Genomic DNA, 26,842 nt, shown 5'->3' with positions numbered 1-26,842 from the left:
TTCGATATTCGAGATCTCGAATAGTTATGCCAAAGGTACCGTCTCGAATACCTCGAATACTTTGAATTTCGCGTCATACACTGTCGCTCGCACGTCGTTGGTAGTTGACTCGGAAAAATGAGAACTCAAGTCGTCTAGTGCATGCAGCGCCGTTTTAGGCAAGCTGACGAAATACATCAAATTCGCGGGTTCGAGCGGTGAAAAGAGTTCGACGTGGGGAACAGAAATTGATCAGATGAAAAAAATCCGAAAATCCCAGGTGTCCCCTATCAGGAGAACTTCAGTTCCGTGGGATAGCAACATTGGCGCATTTCCCACGATCCGCTATCCCCATCCATACAGCGTTCGCCCCACCCCCTCCGACGATTTTCTCTTCCCCGAAAACAAAAAAAAAGGTCCCGGCTCGTGCAGGGATCGTATTACGAAGACCTCAGCTTTGAAAAAAATATCAAGTTACCGGAAAATAATAGAATCGTGTTTCACCCTTCCCTCTTTCTCCCCACTGACCATTTTCCCGCATCCATCTTTTGATAAAATGAGAGGAGGTGTTTGCCGTGTGTCCTTTGTGGCTAATAATGACAGGCACTTATTTTGAATCTTCCCCAGGAGATGAAACTACCATAGGGAGGAACTCAGTGCCGTGGGATAGTGACATTGGCGCATTTCCCACGATCTGCTATCCCCCTCCATTCAGCATTCGCCTCAAACACTCTTGACGATTTCCTCTTCTCCGAAATCAAACAAAAGATCCCAGCTCGCGCAGGGATTGTATTACAAAGACCTTAGCTTCAAAAAATATCAAGTTACGCGAGAAAAATAAAAACGTGTCTCGCACCCACCCCCTTTTCTCACCCACTGACCTTTTTCTACCTACCTGCTTCGAATTTCCCCCTTTCTGGAGGTCAACTGCTGCATGAGTCATCTACTAGCCCGAAAGGTGTCTAACAATGACTTTCGGCAATTGTTATTACACCTTTATTGGATTGAAATATTAGTAATGTGCGCGTAATTTAAAAAAGAATAAGACCAAACACGACATATTTCTGACTTTATTTAAGCATTTTGCGCAGGAAAATAAATACCGGGAAGAAGAAGAAATACGACGGAGGCGTAATGCTCAAATAGGGTGGTTTTTTTTATTGCCTAAATCGAAATATTAATACTCCTGAAGTACGTATTTAACGCTTTTAGAGTTTTATAAGACTATATCTATTTTTCGCGATTAAATTAAAAGTGAAAATTTTCAAGCGCGCGAAAACGCGACGGTTAAGTATGAATGCCGGGAAAAACTCCGCGTGACGTCGTTCTGGTTCCCGCTGCCGCAAGTGAGGTGACCTTGGGGCGAGGCTCTGAGCGCTATTACGACGCAGGATGCTAGCAGGTAGCCGAGTACCATGCTAGCTAGTAGCGCTTGGCTTAAATAAGGATTATTAATACCTTATCAAACAGACTGTGTGATTATTAAGACATGTTTCCCTGAGCTCTGTGCCTCATGCATGCATTGGTAACCTCAGACGATGTAAAACTCCGATCCTCTCGTGTAGAAACTAGGTCCCTGTGATGTCACGTGGAGTGGCATCGCATAGGCGCCAATCTGGCCTTTTTCAAATGAGGTAAAATTGAACATTGCCATTAGTCTAAACCGGTATTTCTAGAACGAAATAATTTGTATATTATGAATACACTAATGGTGGGTAATGAATCACAATCAATACCTTTTGTTTTCTTTAATGAAGGAAACTACCCTATTGTTTACATAAAATTAAAATATTCCATTAATCAGCTAAATTCCTGTTTGAATCCTTTAAAGGCAATCACAATTACTCGCCAAAATCTTGGGTTTCCTGCTGCATAGGCGACCTAGTCAAACATTTTCACATTCATCATTTAGTATTCGAGGTATTCGAAATTCGAGGTATTCGAATATTCGAGCTATGATTTAATATTCGAATTCGATATTCGAATTCGAGAAATCTACTATTCGACCCATCCCTAGTTATCATCAATCTTGACTTAAATCTTTTGCTTCTATTTCATTTGAAAACTAGTTTTTTTGGGGTAGAATAGGGAAGATAGAGGAGAGTATTATAGGAATGGTAGGTAAGTGTACAAGGAGATGACGCATCTGAGGAAAAAATACTAGGTATGCACGTATCTATTTGTTTCTTGATTTTATTTCTTTTATTGAACATAATTAGGTTAAAATTCCATTTTTATTCTGAAATTTAAAAAAGGGGTGAATAGTATTGGTCCTTTGATCTTGTATCACATTAAATGTTCTTGAGTTTGTGCTTTTTTCTTTTTCAAATTGAAAACTACCCATCACTGAAAAATGTTTTCTCATCCCTTAAACGTATCATTACATTTTAACTTAAATTGCCAAATGTTGGCCCTTTCATGGCAAAAATATTTTCTGATTTATTTGAATAGGATGAGTCCCCTTTGCTCAGGATAAACTGAAATTTGGTTCATTTTATTGTTTTACCATTCAATCACTCATTGATGCAACCTGAAGCTGGTTTGGATAGGTTGGGGTATAGCTCACCATGGAGTAAGCCTCAGGCCTGCAAAATTCAATCACTGAGACTTCACACACAATTGTAACATGAGATCTATCGATCAGAAGTCAGGCAATCTATCCACTACCCAGTGAGAAATGGGTGGTGGAATCCACGTGGAACCCACGTGGAATCCACGTTGAGTGGTGGATATTTGGTGGTGGTGGATATTGAGTGGTTGGACCCACGTGGAATCCACGTTGATTTCAAGTGGATTTGTGGTGATTATCATAAAATGTTAAACAGAATTTCTAATTTGTGGAACTTAACTCTCTGGTGACATTGCGTCATTTATCATCCTGAAACCACGCTAGTTATGTGAAAATGTATCGCACATTCTATTTTTATATAATTCGTTGAAAGGCAGCCATGAGAGCACATGAAAAATCGTAGACACATATATAGAAGGTTTAGATATAGAGTGGTTGAGGTTTTAATGGTTTTAGGACAGCACCAACTGCTGTTTTAATTTTTCCACCAAATTTCCACGTGGGTTCCACGTTGATTCCACGACCAAAAACACGTGGTATCCACGTTAATTCTCCACGTGGGTTCCACGTGGATTCCACCACCCATTTCTCACTGGGTAGGGCATCACCCTTACCATCAGAAAGTTCTATTGTATTCTGCTGACTTGGTAGTTTCTGAAATTTATCACCCTCCCTGGGTTTCAGTTTGTGAAAGTCTACATGAATTATTACTTCAGCAAGTCTTTTCACTTTGTTAATCATATACCTACTTACTTGTTAAACTTCGCCTGTCATCTTTATCTTATCTGAAAGTTTTGATTTTTTGCTCTTACTTTCCCACTCCAGAATTTATGTCAATTTGTGTAATATGAACAGTAACTCAGATTTATCCCTGTTTTGGCTGTGAACACTTAACACTCACAAGATCTAAATGTTGTGGACCACCTCTAATTTTGTAGTCAATAGCTTTGGAAATTGTGTACAACACCTATTGCATTGATTGAGATGCCATGTATTCCTTTTATTTAACCCACACGACTGCTTGTGAAGCTGTGTTTTGGCAGCTGGGCTTGTAAATGCAAGAGGTTCTAATGTAGACCCAGGTACCCATAATATAGTTTATTGCTACAACTGCCAGACAAAATCATTTGCTTCTCTAGCTGGATGGCCAGGCATTGATCCTTTGCTGCCCATTGCATGCTTTTTAACCCATATGGTGCGACCAGGTTCCCCCAGTAAGTCCCACCCCGCAGAGGCAGTCAAGCATCACCAACGTGCTGGCCAGAGCATCGAGCTTTGGTTCCACAAGTTCCTCTGGCTCAGGTGGGCCTCAGGGCCCTGTGCGCCAGGGTAGTCAAGCGTCTTTGCTGGAGCAGTTTGCCTCTCAAGCCAAAGAGCTGGTGCGAGAGACCACAAGGCAGAGCAGTCAAGATGGCCTCTTGGCCCAAATGGATAAGGTAGTCCACTATATCTCTCTCTACGTATCTGGATTTCTTTTCTTGTTGTGTTTTGAAGCAGCATTTCAGTGGCTGTGCAGGACTTTCATCATCAATGTGTGGCTTATAAATAGATATACATATATACTTGTGAGTGTGTAAACTTTGAAGCCATTTTCATTTTTATTCTCTCGCTCTCTTTCCAGCTTCCTGTTTCTTAGGTCTAAATTGAGCTTATTCTTTTCATTTTGATGAAAAAATTGTACTAAATAGGCTTGGGCTGATACAGATTGAACAATCCATACTTAAACCCTTTTAGTGCGGATAGTACAGCATTGACACCCAGCAGTGGCATAGCAAGGAGGGGTCTGGGGGTACCCCCCACAAAATATAAAAACACAATTACTTCACAAAAGAAAGCAACGTATTTAAAAATAATGAATTTGCAAAAGGTTTCTTTGGAAAATGAAGTTTATTTTTCTTATGAAAAGTGCTAAAATTAGCTGAAAACCCTCTACTTAGTACCCTGTTTTTCGAAAATATACACCCTGGATTTGGACCCCTTGAACAAAATTCCTGGCTACCCCACTGACACCCAGTGTTATTGGAGTAGCCAGGCATTCTATCCGTGGGGGGGATTTGGGGAATATTTTTTGAAAAACAGGGTACCATGTAGAGGGTTTTAAACTAATTTCAACACTTTTCATAATTGAAAAAAACTTCATTTGTCAAAGAAATCTTTTTTAAATTCATTATTTATCAATATTTTGTTTTCTTTTATGAAGGAAAGTAATTGTGTTTTTATATTTCTGGGGGGTTCCAGACTCCCCCGACCTCCCCCCTCGCTATGCCTCTGCCCAGTGTAAGTCCCTCTAACAGACAGGTGGTATCACAATTGTGCCATGTCGGCCTATGTCTTTCAAGGGCTTCCTACGTAACTCCGCTCAGTTCTGTCTTCTATTGTGATGGTTTCCCGCACATGTACAGGCATTTAATGGTAAACACTGAATTCCTTGGTGTAGGAGCCTATTGCAAACTGCTCACTGCATGCAACAGAACTCCACTGGCAGTATCATATTTTTTGGAAGTCTAGAGGTTGGATTGTAACAAGCGTTTATGTTGAGGAGAGTGTGAAGTGAATGCATACAACTATCAACCAATTTAGACGAAAGGTGCTTCTTGAAAGTATGTAATAATATTGGTTGCTGAAGGTTGTTACGTATGTATTTGGTGAACCGCTCTTTCTGCCATTGAATCTCTGAAAACTAAATAACCCATGAAGTAACCAACTTTCCTTTCCTTTACTTGAAAATTTCAAATGTAATTTGGCAGAGTCAAATATCAAACAATCTAGCTGATTTTATTCTGTGCTGAAATAATTCTAAGTCAGTGTTGGTTACAAAAGCTGGTGAATGATAGTGATCTATCATAAGAAGTTATGAGAATAAACCTTCTTCTTTAGTATAAAATGAGTGTTCAGCATTCTTAAATGTTAGTGAAGAATTAGGTACATACATAAGTCACTATCTTATCATGTTGCTTTGTTAGGAAAACTCGCATCAGCCCAAGCCTGATTTTTTGCCTGATATTTCTTGGTATGGACAGAGATTATTTCAGACAATCCTTTTATGTTTGCTGTCTATTTGAGATTTTTTTGTCTTTTCTGGTGAGCTGTTTTCTCTAATATTTGCATTGGAAATATTTTCTCTAACTCAAATTCATCTTCTATTTTTTCTCAAATGAAACTAAATATATGCATTTATGCTTCTATCCCTTGGAATTTTAAATTTAAATTTCTGGGAAATAATAATTCGTACTTCTTTTGATAGATTTTCATTTGGTTGTTCGAAATTATAATTCCATTCTAAGTTGGATGTTTAGCTAGACATTTCATAGTTATTTTCCTTTACGTGTCACTGTTCTTTTGGTGAGGTTACTTTATATATATGGAATTCATCAATTGCTATTCTTTGAAATATTTGTTCTTGGTACCTACATTAGCTACATTAATAAAAATTTAATCATTTGTTTTCTTGACTTTTAAGTAAATATTTCCTTTCCGTGGAACCTTTTCTCATAAATATGCATTATTTAGAATTCCCTTGTAGGTGGATGCAGGAAATATTTATTTGTAGAAAAAAGCTCTGTTGCTTTGTGATTACACACCCACTTGCTTCAGAACAATAAAAAACCAAAGCCACAGAAAATTTTGACTTTTTTACCTGGAGTTATGAGCTTGTACTTATCCTTTTACCTTGTATTGATGCTTAATGTAACTGCTTTGCTGTGGATATGCTTTCATAGAACTCAATTCACGTAACTTGCTAAACATTTTCACATTGTACCAATAATTAGTGCATGATCTGTAGTGGACTAGACCTCACATTCTCATTACTTTGCACTGTAATCATGTGTAAGTATTAAAAAATCATTCAATGGTTTATTCGAATCTATGGTATTGTCTGTTTATGTCAATGTTCCATTACTTTTCAGTGTTTTCATTCTCCATTCTTCTCTCTTCTTTTCTGTTTTTACATGTTTCTGCTTGTATATGTTCCAAAACAGTTGAAACACCAAGCAAAGGAGAAAATTACTGAAGCTAGGCAGGGCAATGAAGAAGGCAGCCTTTTTGCTCCTTTGGAACAGGTATACAGCTTGTAGTAATGAGTTTCAAGCTTTTTAGAAGAAAATTAACTCTTCACACCTGAGTTGTAGATATTTCAAATTTAGTCAGAATTTTATATGATGTTACAACCATGGATTAGTCATAGATGTAGTGATTATGGCTCTGCTATTCAGCACCAGATGGTTGGTACATAGATAGCTATGACTGTTCAAGGTGTGGTCAGGATAAAGAAACCAATGATTAAATTATATGAGTGAAATTAAATTAATTAACCTTGGGCTGGATTTTGAGGATATTGACTCTTTTGTCTTAAATTCTTGGAACTGCTTTCATTTTTTCTTTCCTTAAATGGCCTCATTTTTCAGCACTCCCCCTTCTTTTCCATTCCCATTCTCATATCTACCACTTGTGGTGCTTTTATCCTCCGACTTGCAAGGAATGTATGACTGCACCTTGGAAAAATATGGTGTAATCACTCATGTATTGAGGTAAATTTTGAGACTTTATAGCTTCACTGTGATGGAAAATAATAGCTTGAGAGATTTAAACTTTAGAAGCACCCTTGATAAATAAAATTCAAGCTTTAAAATAAGAGGGGCTGTGGCCTCTCTGGCATCTCTCTGTGGGAGAGGCTCCACCATTAGTATCTAAGCAAAGTACTTCACTTTCATCCTCACGGTAAGGATTTTGAAATTTCAGATTTTAGTTACATTTCATTTAAATAATGTTTCTTAAAGACTCCATGAACGAAAAGATAACATTAAAATTTGTTAGAAACAATTTCAATGCTGGAAGGTTCTTAAATTGCAGTTTTCCTGGAATCAAATGATTGATTTGGTTTTCTAACTCTTTCTTGATTTCTATCAAAATTATTTAGAAAAGTGTTGGTAATGCAGGTGGTGCTTTCCTTCTTTAAATCTGTTTGATCTCCCACTGTTTGCCCTCTTCTCTATGTATGTATATATTGTATATTGGCCACTATCTCATCTAGAGAAGGATTCAAATAATAATAATAATAATAGTTTTATTAGCCAAGAGAACCAATACAGATTAGTAAATGGTATAGGCTTCGTCAATACAATACACTGATGAATAACATGGGATGATATATCAGGTAACATTCACATAAAAAAGTATACATTTAGAAAGTTACATTTGTCACAGCATAAAATTTTAAGTACAAGCACTGCTCATAGAATACGTTTACAAATGTTTTCTTTACAATAGTTCATATATTCATCAACACTATACAAGGTATTTTTAATTAGGTATCTTTTGAGATTCACTTTAAAGAGTTCAATTGATGATAAATTTCTTAACTGTTCAGGTAGAAGGTTATAAAGTTTTGTTCCCTTATGGAGAGGACCATCACTACTCCTTTTTGTCTTCCTAGGAAGAACATGCAAGTAGTCTTTTGTTCTTGTCATATGCGAATGGTAGTCAGCATTTTTTGGGAGAAAATGTACACGTCAGTCAAATTTTGAGACAGGGAACCTCCATGGAACTTTGACAATATGAAATACATCATTTGGTATTAAAGTCTGAGATTTTGGTCATCCAGTCAGGTAATTTTATATGTTTTTATTAGTTTTGTGTTTGTTCCCCAAATGAGAGAATAAGTGTGTCATCTTTAGATGATAATCAGTTTCAAAGGAAATTGAAAATTTTAATATGAGCAAGAAATTTCGCTCATAATAATATTTTATACCCCATAATTCAATCTGCAGTGGCTCTAATTTTCCCCTTTAGATTATATCATTGCGATTTGCTAAAGAGAAAAAGCTTAGTTACTACTTGTGGGCAAACATCAAGATTTCATATTAATAACACCTGTATCATGACATCCATCTACAACTGAATATACTTTGATTCAGATACATATATACTGCTAAAGGTATTCCTCCAGTCACAGATATCACAGTGTTAAGAGAAGTTTGGTGGTAGCCAATGACGCATGAATTTTTTCAGCATAGAATACCCATTCTGTATTCCAGCTTACTCTTCAAGCTAAAAAAGCTGCAGAAGAAGCCAGTCGAACTGCATTGGAAGCTAGCAAAACTGCAGCTGGAGTTAGTCGAAACACCCTAGATGACCTCACGTATGTGGGGAAAAGTACTTTTGGAGATTTTACCAAGAGTGCAAAAGAAGCTGCATCAAAGAAGGGACTCCTGCTTAAGGTTAGTGGTGAAATTTCTAGTGGTTGAACTGAAAAATATTGTAGAGGAAAATTACCTGAATATGCATGAATAAGAACCATGCAGAATCTCCTTTTTACATTCAAAAATTGCCATTCTACATATTTTGCAGTAACGTACAACAGTAACAGGCCTTATGTTGATTAGCACCTTAGAGTGTGGGTCTTTAACAATTAAATGAAAAATTTTGATATATTTTTTACCTTCTTTGGGGCTATGAATGAATGAATACGATTACGTTAATTTGATAAATAAAGCCATTAAAGATTATTACGATGTTTATTTACAATATGAACTAAAAAAAGGAAAAGAATTCAATTGTACATTAATGAAAAAGCAGGTACATATAAGTATTTTGATCTACTTTTTTTTGCAATGAATGTTATTTGTTAATTGATTTTAATAATCAACATTTTTAAAAATTGAGGCCAAGAGAAAAAAAAACTCAATTTATTATAGCATTATAAATGATTTTCATGGTATTTATTTTAAAAAATTAAGCTAGAATTATTTTATTTCAACAAAGATTTATGAGTAGTCAATCAGGGTGTCACTCAAATGAAAATTTTCAAACTTTGCTCACAGCAGGGTTGGCACTTACAGGACTAAGATGAACACTTAAAAATGACTCGCAATTTTACATTCATTTGTTAACCTGTGAAATATACTACTGCTTTATGATGATACTCTTTTTTTTCTGAGCCTGTTACCAATATGATATTATTACAAATTCTTATTTTTAATATAGGCTTTGGGAGATTCAAGAGATTCTGGATCAAGCCCACAGTCAGGTACTCCAATGATGCAGCCTTCCCAGCAGTACTCATCTTCAACCCAGCAGCAGTTCCCATCTGCTCAGGGAAGGGATAGGGAGGGAAGTGGTTCCAGTGTCACCTCTCTTGTACAGTCCGACATGACTCGAACAGCAGGGAGAGATTTCTTCTCTAACATGAGCAGTGAACTAAATGGAATTGCAGCACAAACTTCAAACATGTTCAGTGAATTTTTTGGTAAGTGTGGAAGCACTCTTAAATTTTCAGCATTACAGATAATTTAGTTATTGTATAGGATGGTATATGGTTTATGTTTAAAAAAAATTATATGTATTTACAAGGCATATCTTACAAATGCATAAACATAAATGCCATAGAGTGAATTTTTCGTGTCATGTGAACGAAATGTGATGTGATCCATATATTAATGTTCTCTATATCATCTATATCCTGCAAAAAAATATAGGCATGTATTTACTTAGTGGATGTGAATTGTTGATTTTTTAATTTGTATTTACATACATGAATTACAGTAGAAGTCTATTATAATGAGTGCTGAAGATCCACTAAAAATAACTCAAGGAATGCTCTCTTTAGGGCAAATCTAGCATAAAACTCAATATTTTAGTCCTTAACCATCTACCAAAGCTACTGTGAGAAGATCTGCTGTGGATCTGAGGCTGAGCACCATCAGATAAGCACAGCATCATGGCAATGTGGTTCCTGTGGTGATTATCCATGTTTTAGGGGACTCAAGGGAATGCTCACCAGGATTTGTGGAAGAAGGCCCTAAAGTCTCCTGAAACATGGATGGTCTCCAGGGAAACCTCGTGTGATTCTGTGAGCAATAGCGATACAATGTGCTGGAGATTCAGTTGTAAAATCACTTTCATCTACAGCTAGCTTCATTTTGGTCCTTAGGCAAAGAAATAAGACCCATGGCGGAGATGATTGGGCTCAATTTATCTGCTATAATGATACCTTACCTTGGTGAAATGCGTTTAAGTCAGCTGACAACTATATTGCAGACAAGTTTAGTGCTGGGTTATCCTGAAAGCTATACACACCTGATGACATGAACCGCTAATGGACTCGTTGTATTGCTAGAGCAAACACAAGCACCCATTGGTGGATGATTTCTCTTTGATTTTCTTCATGGACAACCAACACAAAGAAATCAATCATCACAGTACTACTCTTGCTGTTGGCGGTACTCGTTGTAACAGACTTCTACTGCATTAAACATGGTAATAGGGAATTTCTTCATCAGGCGTTTTCTACGAGGAGAATGCTGGGTCAGAACAATTCTACCTTCACCAACATTTTGTCCATGGCCAATATAACTACATACTCTCTTAGATCCCTTTATGATGTGCACTATGCTTGTGGAAGTGTCAACATAAAAAAAAATTAGATCGCATGGTTCAAGACATTACTCATCTTTGACTGGTATTTTTATCTGATGTAATACTTATTTGAAAATAATGCTGTCATTTTGGAAATTCCAATTATAAGGAGCAGACCATTGTAAGCATTTTCCTTTATCTCAAGTACTATGCAAATTTTTTCTTCATAGTTCCCCCTAGGTAAAACTTTTATATTTGAGATACAAGTTACAAATATGTAAAATGTCAGGAAAAAAGGCAAAATACAACTGGTCTAGTGGGAGTGGTGTATCTTCTTATTGTGTGTGTACAAAGAAATGAAATGTAAATATTTTTTTCTTTACTGAGGATCAAATAGAATGGTCTGCTATGCTTAACTGTATGATAATTATATTTCAAAAGTTCTATTTTTATATATACTCTTATGGCTGCGAGTCTAGACAGTAAAAATTGCAGATTTCTGGGAATAGAACTTGAACATTGTTTTGACTAAAAACTGATGTACTAGGCACACTTATGAATGTGTGGTACTGCAATGGTGGCACTGTATAACTAAACTGTGACCTACTTGGTAAAAATTGGCTCAGCGGAGAAAATGAAAATGTACTCGGCAAAAGAGAAAAATTAATTTGGTAAACACACGAACTCACAAATTTGATGGGGAACTTTTTTTGTGCAATTTGATGCCTTCCTCAGTCAGGAAAATGCTCTCCTTTACGTGTTTTTTGTGTGTGTTTACCAACTATGTATGCATAGGTATTGTAGGTAACCTACCTTCGCACTAATAACTTTTTTATCAAAGTATTTTATCAACAATCAATTTTTTTTGGTTCACTACAGACCCCAGCCATATAGTTCATGGTATGAAACATCTAACCTTTATGGAAATATTAGATTTGGGATTTATGTAAATTACAACAAAGAATTCCTTATGCAGGCTTCCGCGGGTCGATGAGTATGAAGATACGTCTCTTTCGGGTAATACACCGCGGTAACAATGGACCCACGCGGTGTATTACCCGAAAGAGACGTATCTTCATACAACAAAGAATATTCAGATACAATCTTAAAAATTTTAATTCTCTCTATTTTTTGTAGGTTTCTTCAAAATTTAATTGACCATTTCCAATTATTTCAATGGAATTTATCTCTAAATGAAATGATCTTTAGAAATGTATTTGTCATTCTCCGTCACCTTCCATCCTTACTTTGTGCGGCAGCTTGGATATCAGATAATTTTTTACTATAAAAATTTTCACTTTTGGGAGTTCATGCCCTCATTATTTACTTAAAAAGCAGTTGAACTTAATAAATGATGGTGCTTCATTTGTTAGATCATTTTAATTTTTTTTCTGTGAAATTCCTCTGGTCTCTTATATTTACATGTGAAGTTCAAATTTCTAACAGTTAATACTATAAGGAATTCAGCTGAGATAATTTTTCTCAAAGATGTTGAGTTTTCCCTTTGTATTAATGGCTCACCCCTCCTTGCCTCTGTAATCACAAACACAGGCAACCAATGAGCAATAGATATGTTTTGGTTCAATTCATGGTTTTGCTAATGGCAGCAATGTCCTTTTCAGTCTGCTCTTGGTGATATTTAATTATTTTACAGTCTTACTCTAAAATATATTTTCATAACCCAAAATCAAATTTAAAATGGAGGACTTTTTGTCATAAAAACTATTATAGTCACCTCTGTTTGAACTTAAGCTGCTAGACAAAGTTGTGTGATTTTAAAAAAATATTTAAGTATGTGCTTGAGGCTAGAAATTTGTGAGAGTGCAATATACTTTCACAACTCTCTAAGGACAATAAAATGGGATGACTTCATGAAAAACTCTTAGCACATTCAATACATATCATCTATCATATATTCCACGGTTAGCACCTATCTTCCAGGGAATAATAATCCTCTGGACTCAATTTATTTCAATAGGGTAGAAATTTGTGCTGAACAAAATAATATAGATTTTTTATCAACACTGTCACTAGAATTGTGGTCACTTGTTAAATATGGTGAAGTTTCATTGAGCTTACAATTTAGTTGGATTATCTTTATTATTTGAAAAAAGAGCCATTAAAAGATAATGATGTAAGAAAATCAAGTTGATTATTTGCAATTTACAAATGTTAAAAAATAATAATTCTCTAATGGAAGTGGCTTCTCAATTTTTGTCAAATCATACACCTAGGGGGGTTTGGTGTGGAATTATGGGCCCCTATTTCAATGGCGTATAGAACCAAAGAGGCTTTAGAAGTAGCATTACCCGTGCATTCTTCATTAGGCAGAGAGGTGCCAATTTCAACTTTCATTGTGTTCATTTCACTGTGTTTGACTAATATTATTGTTATTTCTTTTAACTGTTAACTGTTTTCTGCTGAAATTGTAAGTTCGTAATGTGGGCAGTGTGCATTGGTTGCGGTTAGTTTCTGTTTATTTGAAGGAATTTTTATCTGATTGTAAGAGAAGTAGGTAGTCATCATAAAGAATAAAAGAGCAAGTGAGAAATAAGACTTTCAATAAGTTATGGGTCCAGGTATATAAAAAAGTAGAAATTTAGAAAAATGTAAAAATATTGGCCCACTCGCATAAAAGAGAACAAAGGAGTAAAATAAATATGGAAAAATAATGTCAAGATTCGGAGACAGGATTGTCAATAAGAATGAACTTTACTCCAAAATTTGGTGAGAATGTTATGTATGTTTCACCACTCTCAAAAGACAATCAAACAGCCTGACCTCATCTAAAAAATAATGTTTTGGTGTTTTGTGGGTCAAGTATCTATCAGGATAATTTGTAGGACTTAGGAATGCATTGAGTCACTAAGCACTGAGCCCTCTTCAGCTCCCTCGAGCAAGGACCCTATTTCACTTTCCAGTCAACTTATCTCGATCACTCTCATGCAGCTCCATTTGGACACCATATAGCTTAAAATTAATCTGTTGAATGACTTGAATGATTTTTAAAATCATAAATCATATAAAATGTGTCAAAAAATATATAACATGTTGGATGATCAGCCTTTCTTTTCTGTAGAGACTTATATCAATACTGTGTCATAAAATCTATGCCCCTTAACATCCATAGTTGGAGAGGTATCATAGTAGTTCATTTATTCTAAAAGCATTTTTATGGTTTCAGTTTTACTGAGCTATTTTGAATTGCCAAGGTGGTGAGTGAGCCTATTTAATTTGATGGTAGGACTTTCAATGAGGGTATTGTCTCCCCTTTTGAAACAAAGGCTTTCTTGTTTTATTGTAGCTCTGTGATTAGTATGTATTCATACTACTAAAGAAAATTGTTTTAATCTCCCCTACCTAAAATTTAATATAGTAATTGTATACTACCAGCCTAGTTATTTTATATTAAAGTATTACAGGACTGGGGCAAATATGTTCTGTTTCCAATATTCCTAGTTGAAACCTTCTAAAAATGTTCATGAAAAATCTTGCTACCCTTTATAGATAGTTTTGATAAGAAATACACCAGTCTCCTTGCCTAAAAATTATGGCTGAATTAGGTTGAAAAAAGTGTAGCAGATGTGAAACATACACTTAATGTTAATTAAGACATGGGCTTTATGTAGAAAACAGGATTTATTCACCGGAATGCATTACACTCACAAACCATGCACACGACAACGCTAACGGAAATGACGCCAAAAGAAATAAAAAGGCGCCAAACTAAAACAATACACAAATGCCATCTGGTGGGTAAAATATATAAAAACAAAAGAATACAAAAAAACACAAGCACCAATATTCAAAAACACAATGCCAACACTCCCCCTTTTTGTATATTGGTATTCACAAAAAAATAAATTAGAAGAAAAAGAATCACAAATCCAAAAAGAAATAACTTCCAAGTATGAATGTACACATTAAATTCATAGCTCAATGTTCAAACCGATTAAACCTGACAGATGTTTGATTTTAGTCGCTGGTACAACTTTTGTTAACATGTCAGCAGCATTTTCAACAGACGGAATATATTTAAATAGAATATTACCTTTTTCAACCTCATCTCGCAGGAAATGATAGGTAATATCTACATGCTTTGTTCTGTTGGAAAAACCTTTGTTAGAAGCAAGCTTAATGGCACCTTGATTATCAACAGAGATTTCACATGGCCTCCGCACTAAATGGTCTTGCTTTATTTCACTAAGGAAACTGTGAAGCCACTTCACTTCCTTCACAGCTTCAGACATGGCAATGTATTCTGCTTCCGTAGTGGAAGTTGCCACAACTCTTTGTTTTCGCACTTGCCAAGTTACTGCTCCCCCTGCCAAAGTAATGATGAAACCACTAAATGATTTCCTGTCACCTACATCACCACCCCAATCAGCATCAGCATACACCCTCACTGGTTCACCTGTTACTTTATATTCAAGTCTGGCACTTTCAGTTTTTTTCAGATAACGTAACATGTGCTTAACATCTTTCCAATTTAAATCAGTTGCTCTATTACAATACTGACTCTGACGACACACAGAAAAAGCAAGGTCAGGTCTAGTGCCTGTTGACAAATACAGCAAGTTACCAATAGCCTTTCGATAAACACTCTCACTAAAGGGTTTTTCTTCATTTCCACTATCACACTTTAAACCCAATGGAGTAGAAAGACCCTTGGCTTCCTCCATGCCAAAAGATTGTAAAACCTGTTTGGCATACAGACTTTGATCTATGAACACAGAACCATCAGTTGAATAAACAATTTTATAGGATAAGAAATGACACAATGATCCTAAATCACACACATTCATAATTCTAGACAACCTTTCCTTAAAATCATCAATTTCACTCCTCACACCCCACAGAGCCAAGTCATCAACATACACTGCAACAATCAATTGCCCATTTGTATTACAGTACACACATGGTTCTGATAAACACTGAAAAAGACCAAACTTCTTCAATTCATTATTAAGCATATCATGCCAATTTCTGGCAGATTGGTGCAAACCATACAAGCTCTTTTTCAATTTACATACGTAATGTTCACCATCCTTCAATTTATCCTCAAAACCCTCAGGTTGCTCTAGATATATATCACCTTGTACTGGTGCATGCAAATATGCAGTTTTGATGTCTACATGATCTGCTTCCCAACCCTTTTCAACACCAACTGCAATGAGAACTCTGAGTGCCTTTGTACTCATTACTGGACTGAAAGTTTCTGAATAGTCGAGACCAGGGACCTCTTTAAACCCTTGTGCCACAAGTCTAGCTTTGTAACGCTTTATTTTACCCTTCACATCAAGCTTGACAGAGAAAACCCACCTGGATCCAATTACATCCCTGTCTAGTGGTCTCTCGACTAAATCCCAACAATCATTCGACATCAAGCTCTTCATCTCCTCATCCATGGCTCCTCTCCAACATTTTGAAAATTGCCCAGTTAAAGCTTCCCTAGCACTTTTGGGGAGCTCAAAATCAAGATCATTGCACATAACCACATTACATTGATCACACTGGTTGCAATTTCTATGTCTCCTAACCCTTGTACTCCTCCTAGGTTGAATTACATCAACTTCCTGATTGTCATGACCTTCATTTTCATCCCCTATATGGTCAACCAAACCCTCAACATCTCCATCCTGCCCTCTTTCACCAACCATCTCATCAACAAAATTCAATGACATCCTATCTCCATCATCCAACCCTTCTTTCATATGATGACTTTCCTTGAAAGGAAACACATCCTCAACAAATGTCACATCCCTACTTATCAAAATCTTTTCCCTTTTTAGGCTCCACAAGCGGTACCCCTTAGTGCCCTCTGGATACCCCATGAATACACATTCCTCTCCTCTGGGGTTTAACTTCCCATCTTTAACAGCTACCCAAGCCTGACACCCAAATACCTTAAGACTATCATGATCCTCTGGAGTCAGATCTCTCCCTTCCCACAGTTCGTACGGCACCTGGAAATTAATGGCCTTCGATGGACATCTATTACGTATGTAGGCCGCTGTGTTTAATGCCTCGGCCCAAAACCTGTGTGGAACCTTAGATTCGGCTAGCATGCAACGCACCATATTGAAAAGGGTTAAATTCATGCGCTCAGCCTTACCATTTTGCTCTGGGGTTCCGGGAACCGTCAATCTCCTAACAATCCCACAGTTGTCAAGGTGACCCTGAAACTGGCTAGAGATATACTCCCCACCATTATCACTTTGAAGGCACTTGATTTGTTTTCCCTTTTGTCGCTCAACCTGCTTTTGTAACTTAACAAACTCATCAAATACCTCAGATTTCCTCTTGAGCATCCTGACAAAGACATAATTAGTAAATTCATCAATGAAAGTCACAGCATATTGAGAGCCACCTTCAGATGTAGGGACAATTTTTCCAACAACATCACTATGGATAACATCAAGAATACCCTTTGTTTCCCTGGTAACTACCTGCTTTGGAAAGCTTTTCCTGGTCAATTTACCTTCCAGGCAAACTTCACAAGCTTTAACATTTCTGTTAGATATCTCAAGGCTCTTAATCTTGGTGATGGCTTCATTGTGAGCATGCCCAAACCTTCTATGCCACAATGTCAAATCAGAAGCCTTAGCAGCGCATCCCAATTGGGGATTTTCCACAATGCATTCATTTACTTTTATGGCATACATACCAGCCTGGAAATATGCGACCATTAATAAATTGTTGCTTTTATGAACTCTCATGCAACCATCTTCAATTACAATGCTACACCCTTTCTCCTCAAGCCTTCTACATGACAAAAGATTGAAAGCTAACCCCGGTACATACAATGCTTTGGTCAGTGTTATTTTGCAACCACCATGTTTTACATCTAGTGTTAATGGTATGTCTCCATACCCAAGAATACCTATTTTTGTTCCATCACCAATGCGAACATACCCGCAATCTTTGTTCACAAAATTTACAAAAAAATCTTTGTGTGGACTCATGTGACTGGAAGCTCCAGAGTCCAAATACCAATTACTTGCGGCTGCGCTACTTCCCTCCGAAGCGCACAACGCTACCGACTCCTCATACACAACACTAGCATTTCTGCTTTCCTTATCACTCACCGCTTCACTTGCCCTCTGTTGGGCCTTAAAGCGATTCCTACAGTACCTTGATATGTGACCCAGCTTGCCACAAACGTAACACGTAATCCTCTTCCGTTCCTCGTTCTTCCCTCCGCTGGCAGCGAAATGACCAGGTTGCTTCTGCCCACCAACTCTATGTACAGGAAGAGCTCTCTCTGGGTCTCGAGACTTTTCTTCGTACTCCTTTTCCCTCATCAGCCGTTTCTCCTCCAGCAGCAGTCTGGGTTTGATGAGTCTCGTAGATAGCATGGACTCGTCCTTCTCCAAGCTCCGGACCAAGCCTTCATACGTGCTGAGAGGCAAACCCAGCAATAGAAAGGCTCCCAAGGCACGATCGTTGAACTCCAATAAACCCGCCTTCGATATTCGGCGATGCAACCCCAGGATTTTGGAAATGTACTCCTGCATTGTTACATTTTCCTCCTTCCGCGTCGTAACCATTTCCTTCAACAGCATTAGGGAATTCACTATTCCCATCTGGCAGTGCAAGCTCTCCAGTTCATACCAAATTTCTCTTGCAAATTCTAATTCCCCAATATCATCAAGGTAGCAATCAGCCACGACAGTAACGAGGAACGATCTTGCACGGTCGTTCTCCTTCTTTTGAGTCGCACTCAAAAGAGATACATCGGTCACGTCCGGATACCCAGGGTCCACAGCATTCCAGCAACCTCTATTTTCCAACAAAGCCCTAGTACGCACCGACCACGCGTAATAATTTTCCCCTTTAAGCTTAATGATTGAAGCTTCATCCCTAACTTCAGCCATTGCACAAACTTCTGTTTCCTCTAGCCCGCAAAAACAAATTAAGCACCGGATAAACCAATGAAAAATAAAAAACGCGATCGCAACTCACGCTCTTCGGCACTTAATATAACGCCCTGGGCCCATAACCTGTTAATTAAGACATGGGCTTTATGTAGAAAACAGGATTTATTCACCGGAATGCATTACACTCACAAACCATGCACACGACAACGCTAACGGAAATGACGCCAAAAGAAATAAAAAGGCGCCAAACTAAAACAATACACAAATGCCATCTGGTGGGTAAAATATATAAAAACAAAAGAATACAAAAAAACACAAGCACCAATATTCAAAAACACAATGCCAACACTTAATAGGGTGGAGATTAAATATGATGACGTAATAAATGTCTGAAAAGAAACTGAAATGAAAAATACTACGTTTAAGAGTTTTTTCTTTTTGAAACCTTTCAAAGAAAAGAAAGTTTCAAATTCAAGACTCCCTATAGAGGGAAAAATTGTAGTTCAATCCAAGTAAGGTTAACTGGAGATGAGCCATAACTTAGAATTCTTATTCTGTATTTTTATTCTTTTACACTTCTCGTTGGTTATCCAGAACCTTTGGGTGTCGGTGGTAAGAGGTGCTAGATTATGCATGATCTCTGTTGATGAACTTTAGAAAATATCATGAATTAGGTATTACACATAACATTAGATGTGGTTCTCAAGCCATCTATATTTTACCCTTCATGGCCAAAATCAATTTTTTATTTGTGTTTGAGAGCTAACAGATATGAGCAGCTCTAAAACTGCTTAAATAGCTTGGAAATGCAAAACTTATGGTTACTATTGCTCTTTTTCTATTACCATATTTGTCCAAATATTCCCCCATCTGATTTCAACTACCATAATAGTTATCATAATTACCAGATGGGCTGATGGCCAATGGCCTCCAGTAACCACATGTACTTCATTCAATTAGCAAATAGTAGGTAGTGGACACATGGAATATCTGTGGCTTATTATCATCAATAAATCTTTGACTGCTCTCATTGCCTCTACAAGTAATTGCTTTAGGCAATCAGTGATGTTCCTCATTATAATTTAATATTTAGGTCAAAGACTTGAGAAAAAGATGATCTGTGTGGTCTATGTACGTCGGAAAATTTTCAACTGAACAATCATGGTAATTCTCAAAAACCCCAATCTATTTAAAGGCGGAAGGCAGTATTTAAGTAAAAATAACTAATTGTGTTTGGACATGTATGGTAATCAATCACAATTTGCTTTTTTACTGACTTGAGATTATTAGGGAAGTGCTTTAATGCTCTTTCTGTTTGTTCTGATTCTATTTTCTATTGGTGCTCTATAGGCCATGGTTTTACTTTAATGCTACGATAAGCTTGAGAACTACTGGCATAGTTTAAGCATGCAAACGGGTTATCTAGTGTCATTAGGCTTATTATGAAACTAAAAAGTGCACATTTAGGTAGATGATAGTGATTGTTGGAAATGGTATCTATACATGAACATGTATCGGATTAGCAACAAGGCCTTGGATGTTGAAGTTACACCTTGTTACTAGAGAATGGTATGCTAATTAGAGTCTCTTAGCGTACCTACCCTTGAATCTGAACCAGGCTCTTGAAACTCTGCTACAGCATGTACTTCTACCCTATCGATTTTAGTCATTGTGATTAATTGATGATTCCTGAAAAGTTTTCCACCCTTCCTGATCCAAATTTTTCACCCTTGCCATGTACTCAACCTGCCAATCAGGTCCTCCAGAAAGTGAAAATTGTAATTTCAGGTTTAATCGATCACCAGCATTTCTTTCACAGCATGTGTTATGCAGGCATACTAATGCTATGGATATGTTATCTAATTGAAAATAGCTGCATTAAAAATGTTAATGCAATTTTATGGCTGAAATATTTTTATACCTTATCTTTAACTTTTATATTTTTGCAGTTGTTTATAACATCTGCAAAATCACTTTCCCTTTCAGAATCTTCACTTCTTCATCTTAATGTACATGATAGAAAAATTTCACAGAATGTCTCAATCCCTCAGATTGGAATATCTATTATGGCCATGATTAGGGGCATGAATCTTTGTTGAATGCGAAGAAGTACTAAAAACTTTTGAAAATGTTAAATGAAATTGAATAATTTATAATCACTAGTTTCCAGTTTCATTAAACAATTAAAATTTGTTTGCATATTTGCATTATGTACTTTTTTCTATAATATATCTGATGAGCAATTGTTATGCAACTTCTACCAAATGGGTGTGTGCTGCTATTTTTCAAAGCTCAAAGAAGTGCTTTTTTGCTTTTGTAGTTATTTTGCTTACATTGATGGCCTTGATTATTGATACTCTTTCATTAAATTATTGTGGTGCTGGAATGAAAATAACTAGGTTCCCTCAACTTGCTGATCTAAGTGAATTTTCACCAAGATAATATGTCGAGGTTTGGTGAGACTTTCTCCGATCAAGGGAGGAAAAATTTTTGCAGGTGATCGTAACTCTTGGTGCAATCTATTGCCTTTCTTATTCATCTCAATCAGGATATTAAGTTTTGACTGAAAATTTCATTCCTAACGCTTATTCCTGTTCTAATAATTCGTGCCCCTATTCATGTACCAAGCAATATTATGATACTGAAGATATTTTTCAGTTATATATGTTGAACCCATATGCTTTAGCATATGGGTTCAATTTATGCTCGGTTTTTTAATATATTCTGAATCAACAATACATGGTGTGTACTAATTTGATGGAGCTGAGGTTATTGTTGTGAGACAAAAATTGGTCTCATGCCACAATATGACTAATGTAATGAGAACTTTGCTAGATGTTCCTGTTTCAATGGCAGTTTCATTTGTAAAGGGAGGAATTATTGATTTTGAATTTCATTAGCATTTGTTAGGAGGTGGGTTCTCTCAAGGAAATTTTCAAGAATAAAATATTACCAAAAGTATTTGCAATATAGATTAAAAGATGGAATACGTGAAAGTTCAATTCTGGTGTTCACTTTAGATGTCAGGGTCATCTTTTATGAACTGATTTTTTTTTAATTGTCCTCTCATGGGTAACTGCATAAAACACAGAAAAAAATGTATTATCTTTGCTTCCTCCTTTGAGAGCCTCTATTATAGTCCTATATTGCCATAGTTAGTGAGCATAATTTTTTTGAAGAGAAAGAAAGCTTTTGCACGCTTTGCTTGCTATTGTCCGCCATAGGGGGCAAAAGCACCAGTGGTGGGGGTGCCAGTGGCCATGGCGCTAGCCCTGGTGTCGCCTCAACCTCCTCCTCCTCCTCTGTGATGGGATCCTTCCGAGTTAGAGAGAAGGTTCAACCGTTTGGCCCTTTTCCCAAAGGTGAGGCCATAGGCCCTCTCTATGGTGTACTAATCGCTAAGCAACATGTATTGTAGGAATGAGTTTGTGCCGCAAATTGCTAGAGTTGATTCAAATTCATCTCAAATGATGCAAATTTACCTTTAATTTGCCTTGTTTTGTTTTTTAACAACTTGCTATTGTTATGATTCAGATCCATCTTCAAGGTAAAAGAGTAGTTGGGCCATTTCATCTCAAATCAGGCAGATAGTGCAAAATCATGTCAGGTGACCATCACCGATTTCTCTAAAATTTATATATGTTAAAGCAGTATCCTTATGATGAATAACGATGACTTTATCTCTGCTCAGAACTGAACCGTCATAAAGTTACCGCCCCTTGAACATTGCAGTGTCAGGCCTCAGAGTAAAAAATGAAAAATCACATAAATGCTGATTACTAAAAAACCATGACCCATAAAGCAGTGGTTATTGTTTTATTTTGAAGAGAATTCATTTATGCACATCATGGCATAACTTGCAAGTCTTTTGAAACAATAATAAACAAATAGGACTTGTTTAAACAATAAAAATTAGTCATTATTTAACAATTTATTACTAAAAAAGGCCACCTTTTATTTTCTTTAAAATTTCTCAGCGGGTAGTTTAAATGTTCTGCTTTCAATAAAAAAAAATAAAAAAGGTAGTATTTTTATACTTTTTGTTTTAAGGCATGTCAAAGTTAGGCATGTTTACGACTATTTTACACCAAGATTGCATACCTTCAAGGGGGGGAAAATGCAGTTTCATTCTACTTAGCATTCATAACAGTGAAAATTTCATATCTGAATGATTGGTTACATCTCTTGACTGAAAGCAAGTCCAATCTTGTTTACTTCCATGGCATCCAATGTGTGCAAACACCCACAGCTACTGGCTGGAAACGGTGAATGAGTCTCAATTTGCACAGAGTATTTTTCAATGGCAGTTCACGTAAGTCTTTCTTCTACTTTGGGCCATGTGGAACATTTCGATGGACCATGTGGATGCATAAATGAGACACTAATGTCATTCTCTTCTAAAGACACTGCAGTGATTTGTGAAATCAGGTTTGACCAGGTTTTTCGGAAACACACAATGAAGTCATTCATGGTGAGATTTTGAGTACTGTACGTCATTATATCTGAATTTGTTAGTGTCACAGCCTGTTTGATTGTGTGGATTACAGAGCGAGCTTTAGTTGTCCCGTGTCTGTTAACTACCAAGACATGAAACTGTTGACGCCGTGTACAGGTGCTACTTTCACCTAATTATTTTTTGTCTAAATTGAGCTTGTTAACATGTGTAAAATGCAAGTTTCATATTAGGCAAGAATTTACTAACTTAATGAAAGTGATAAATGTCAAAGTGGCCATGTTCAAATTTTATCATTCTTTTCCACAATTTAATCTAAACAACATAAATTGGCTGATTTTCCAATTTCAACCAAACATACGATTGACATATCATGCAGAGCTAAAAAACTCGGAATATGGGGCAATGCTGATGTATACTGCTGGCATCCTCTTCCTCATAGTGCTCAATCAACATTGTGCTTTCATTTTACTTGGATCATGATAAAGATTGTTCTTGTGTAACTCCTAATCAGCAAGATGTGTTCACTGCCATTGAGAATCATTCAGACAAAAAATTCATTCAGAGAAATTCATTGCCGAAGTTTTGGATTGAACCAAGAAAGGTATAATTATCATCACCATATCTGGAAAAAAGAAAGGGAAGCTATTCAAAAAGAGAAGTTGGTAACACTAATTGGTGTGGAGTTGGTGCTTCATTTCAAATTTTCCGAGAATTGGAGTGTGATTCTTCCAGATTAAGTACAACCGTATGACTGGCAAAAAGTACAGATATCAATATTAACCTGTGTGGAATATAATAACTAAGGTATGCAGGCACTTCAGATGATTTTTCACAGGACACTGTACATGCTTATCTTAGGATGAATCAAATAGAAGAACAATAGAGTAAAAAGATACCATATGGAGAAATAAATCATATATTTTAGAAAAGTCAGCCGCTGATTAAAAAAAACATTTCAGATATTTGACTTGGAGAAAAGTCTTAAACAGGAAGAAAGTCATTGGTGGTTGTTCAATGCAACAGGACATGAATAGGGTCCATCTGATAGAGTTGCAAGAATTGGTAAAAAATTATGACACAAACTGAAACCTGAGATATTTCAATTGTGGCAAGTAAATTCAAACAAGTCCTTTGTACAACATGTGAGTATATCCTTGACTAATATCAAACTTTTGCATTTTACATATGTTAAACTAGCCAAATAGGGTTCATTCCTTTCATTTTCCTTCATCAAAGAAAACGAAAGGCATTGATTGCGATTCGTTACCCACCTTCAGTGTATTCATAATATACAAATTATTTGATTTTTAGAAATCCCTGTTTAGACGAATGTTAATGTTCAATTTTAACCTCATTTGAAAAAGGATAGATTGGCACCGATGCGATGCCACTCCACATGACGTCACAGGGACCTAGATGCTATACGAGTAGATAGGAGTTTTACATCATCTGAGATTACCAATGTATACATGAGGCACAGAGCTCCGGGAAACATCCCTTAACAATCCCCTCTTAAAATTGCCCTTGGTCAGAGAATTTTCTTTGTTTGATAGGGTATTAATAATCCTTATTTAAACCAAGCACTACCTGCTAGCAAGGAACTCTACGCTACCGCCATGCTCGGCCGCAAGCAGCCAGAGGTCACACGGGCTTTTCGCAGCATTCATACTTAGCCGTCGCGTTTTCGTACGCTTGAAAATTTTCACTTATCATTTAATCACAAAAAACAGATATCATCATTTAAAAATCTAAAAAGTGAGTAATATGTATTCGAGGAGTAATAATCTTTCCATTTAGGCAATGAACAATTATAGGAAACCACCCTATGTAGACAAAAAAATGATTGGGTGAAAGGAGCACCTGTACACGGCATCAACAGTTTCATGTCTTGGTAGTTAACAGACACGGGACAACTAAAGCTCGCTCTGTAATCCACACAATCAAACAGGCTGTGACACTAACAAATTCAGATATAATGACGTACAGTACTCAAAATCTCACCATGAATGACTTCATTGTGTGTTTCCGAAAAACCTGGTCAAACCTGATTTCACAAATCACTGCAGTGTCTTTAGAAGAGAATGACATTAGTGTCTCATTTATGCATCCACATGGTCCATCGAAATGTTCCACATGGCCCAAAGTAGAAGAAAGACTTACGTGAACTGCCATTGAAAAATACTCTGTGCAAATTGAGACTCATTCACCGTTTCCAGCCAGTAGCTGTGGGTGTTTGCACACATTGGATGCCATGGAAGTAAACAAGATTGGACTTGCTTTCAGTCAAGAGATGTAACCAATCATTCAGATATGAAATTTTCACTGTTATGAATGCTAAGTAGAATGAAACTGCATTTTCCCCCCCTTGAAGGTATGCAATCTTGGTGTAAAATAGTCGTAAACATGCCTAACTTTGACATGCCTTAAAACAAAAAGTATAAAAATACTACCTTTTTTATTTTTTTTTATTGAAAGCAGAACATTTAAACTACCCGCTGAGAAATTTTAAAGAAAATAAAAGGTGGCCTTTTTTAGTAATAAATTGTTAAATAATGACTAATTTTTATTGTTTAAACAAGTCCTATTTGTTTATTATTGTTTCAAAAGACTTGCAAGTTATGCCATGATGTGCATAAATGAATTCTCTTCAAAATAAAACAATAACCACTGCTTTATGGGTCATGGTTTTTTAGTAATCAGCATTTATGTGATTTTTCATTTTTTACTCTGAGGCCTGACACTGCAATGTTCAAGGGGCGGTAACTTTATGACGGTTCAGTTCTGAGCAGAGATAAAGTCATCGTTATTCATCATAAGGATACTGCTTTAACATATATAAATTTCAGAGAAATCGGTGATGGTCACCTGACACCCCTCTGCCTGATTTGAGATGAAATCCCCCAGTTCTCATTTTTTAAATGTTTTTACGCAATCGTGTCTCTTCATTTCCTGTTACCATGAAAATGATGCAAAGTAATCAAATAAATTTGCCAGTGAAACATGCCTTGATTGTCAGCCAATTAATATTCCTAACAATTACCAGCAGAATCTAGTATGTTAATTTTTTTACAATTTCTTGTTAGAGCTAATACTAGAATCGTTTTCGTGTCTTTGAAAAGTTATTCTAATGTTGCTTGAATTCACCTTACGTATCTAAATGTTATTTATATTTATAATTGTGGAAAGTCTTTAATTGATTCATGAGCAGCAAGAACTTATAGAATTTCTTAAGTATAATTTTATTCAGGTTATGGGTTGGCTGCAATAGATTGAAATTTAGTAGGTGCCTGTTGTTTTTTCTAATACTTATTCATGTACGTTATCTCTTTGCATTGAGTGTGTTGGCGTTGTGAAACTGCAAATGGTGAACAGTCTCTCCAAAGTGTTGTAATGAATAAATAAGACAGAAGTCGTTGAATCATTTAATGGTCTTGCAATGCACGCTAGAGCTGTTCCAATTAAGTCGTATGAAAGTCATTGATATTTGCTATAAATCATCAAAAATAATTACAATTTAACTCTCAACTTTGAAATGAACTTCCAACAGTTATGTTGATTGTTTTTATTTATTTTATAAAGTTTAGAAATGTTTCACTGCATCAA

General features: G+C 36.4%; 1 protein-coding gene across 20 annotated transcripts in view; it reads left to right on the top strand.

Moving 5' to 3' along the window:
* LOC124162902 (MAP kinase-activating death domain protein) overlaps positions 1–26,842 on the top strand; it is a 146,003-nt gene that overhangs the window by 84,072 nt on the left and 35,089 nt on the right. For 11 of the 20 annotated variants that reach the window (XM_046539612.1, XM_046539611.1, XM_046539606.1 and 8 more), the window contains 6 exons: positions 3,754–3,984; positions 6,529–6,609; positions 8,584–8,766; positions 9,533–9,794; positions 19,378–19,395; positions 22,008–22,145. In XM_046539612.1, the coding sequence (XP_046395568.1) occupies positions 3,754–3,984; positions 6,529–6,609; positions 8,584–8,766; positions 9,533–9,794; positions 19,378–19,395; positions 22,008–22,145 (913 nt within the window). The remainder of the gene's footprint in view (positions 1–3,753; positions 3,985–6,528; positions 6,610–8,583; positions 8,767–9,532; positions 9,795–19,377; positions 19,396–22,007; positions 22,146–26,842) is intronic. The other 9 variants (XM_046539613.1, XM_046539622.1, XM_046539624.1 and 6 more) reach the window with 6 other exon arrangements.

The sequence above is a fragment of the Ischnura elegans genome, chromosome 7, assembly GCF_921293095.1.
Source record: "Ischnura elegans chromosome 7, ioIscEleg1.1, whole genome shotgun sequence".
NCBI lineage: Eukaryota > Metazoa > Arthropoda > Insecta > Odonata > Coenagrionidae > Ischnura > Ischnura elegans.
This window is presented reverse-complemented; position numbering and strand designations above follow the sequence as displayed.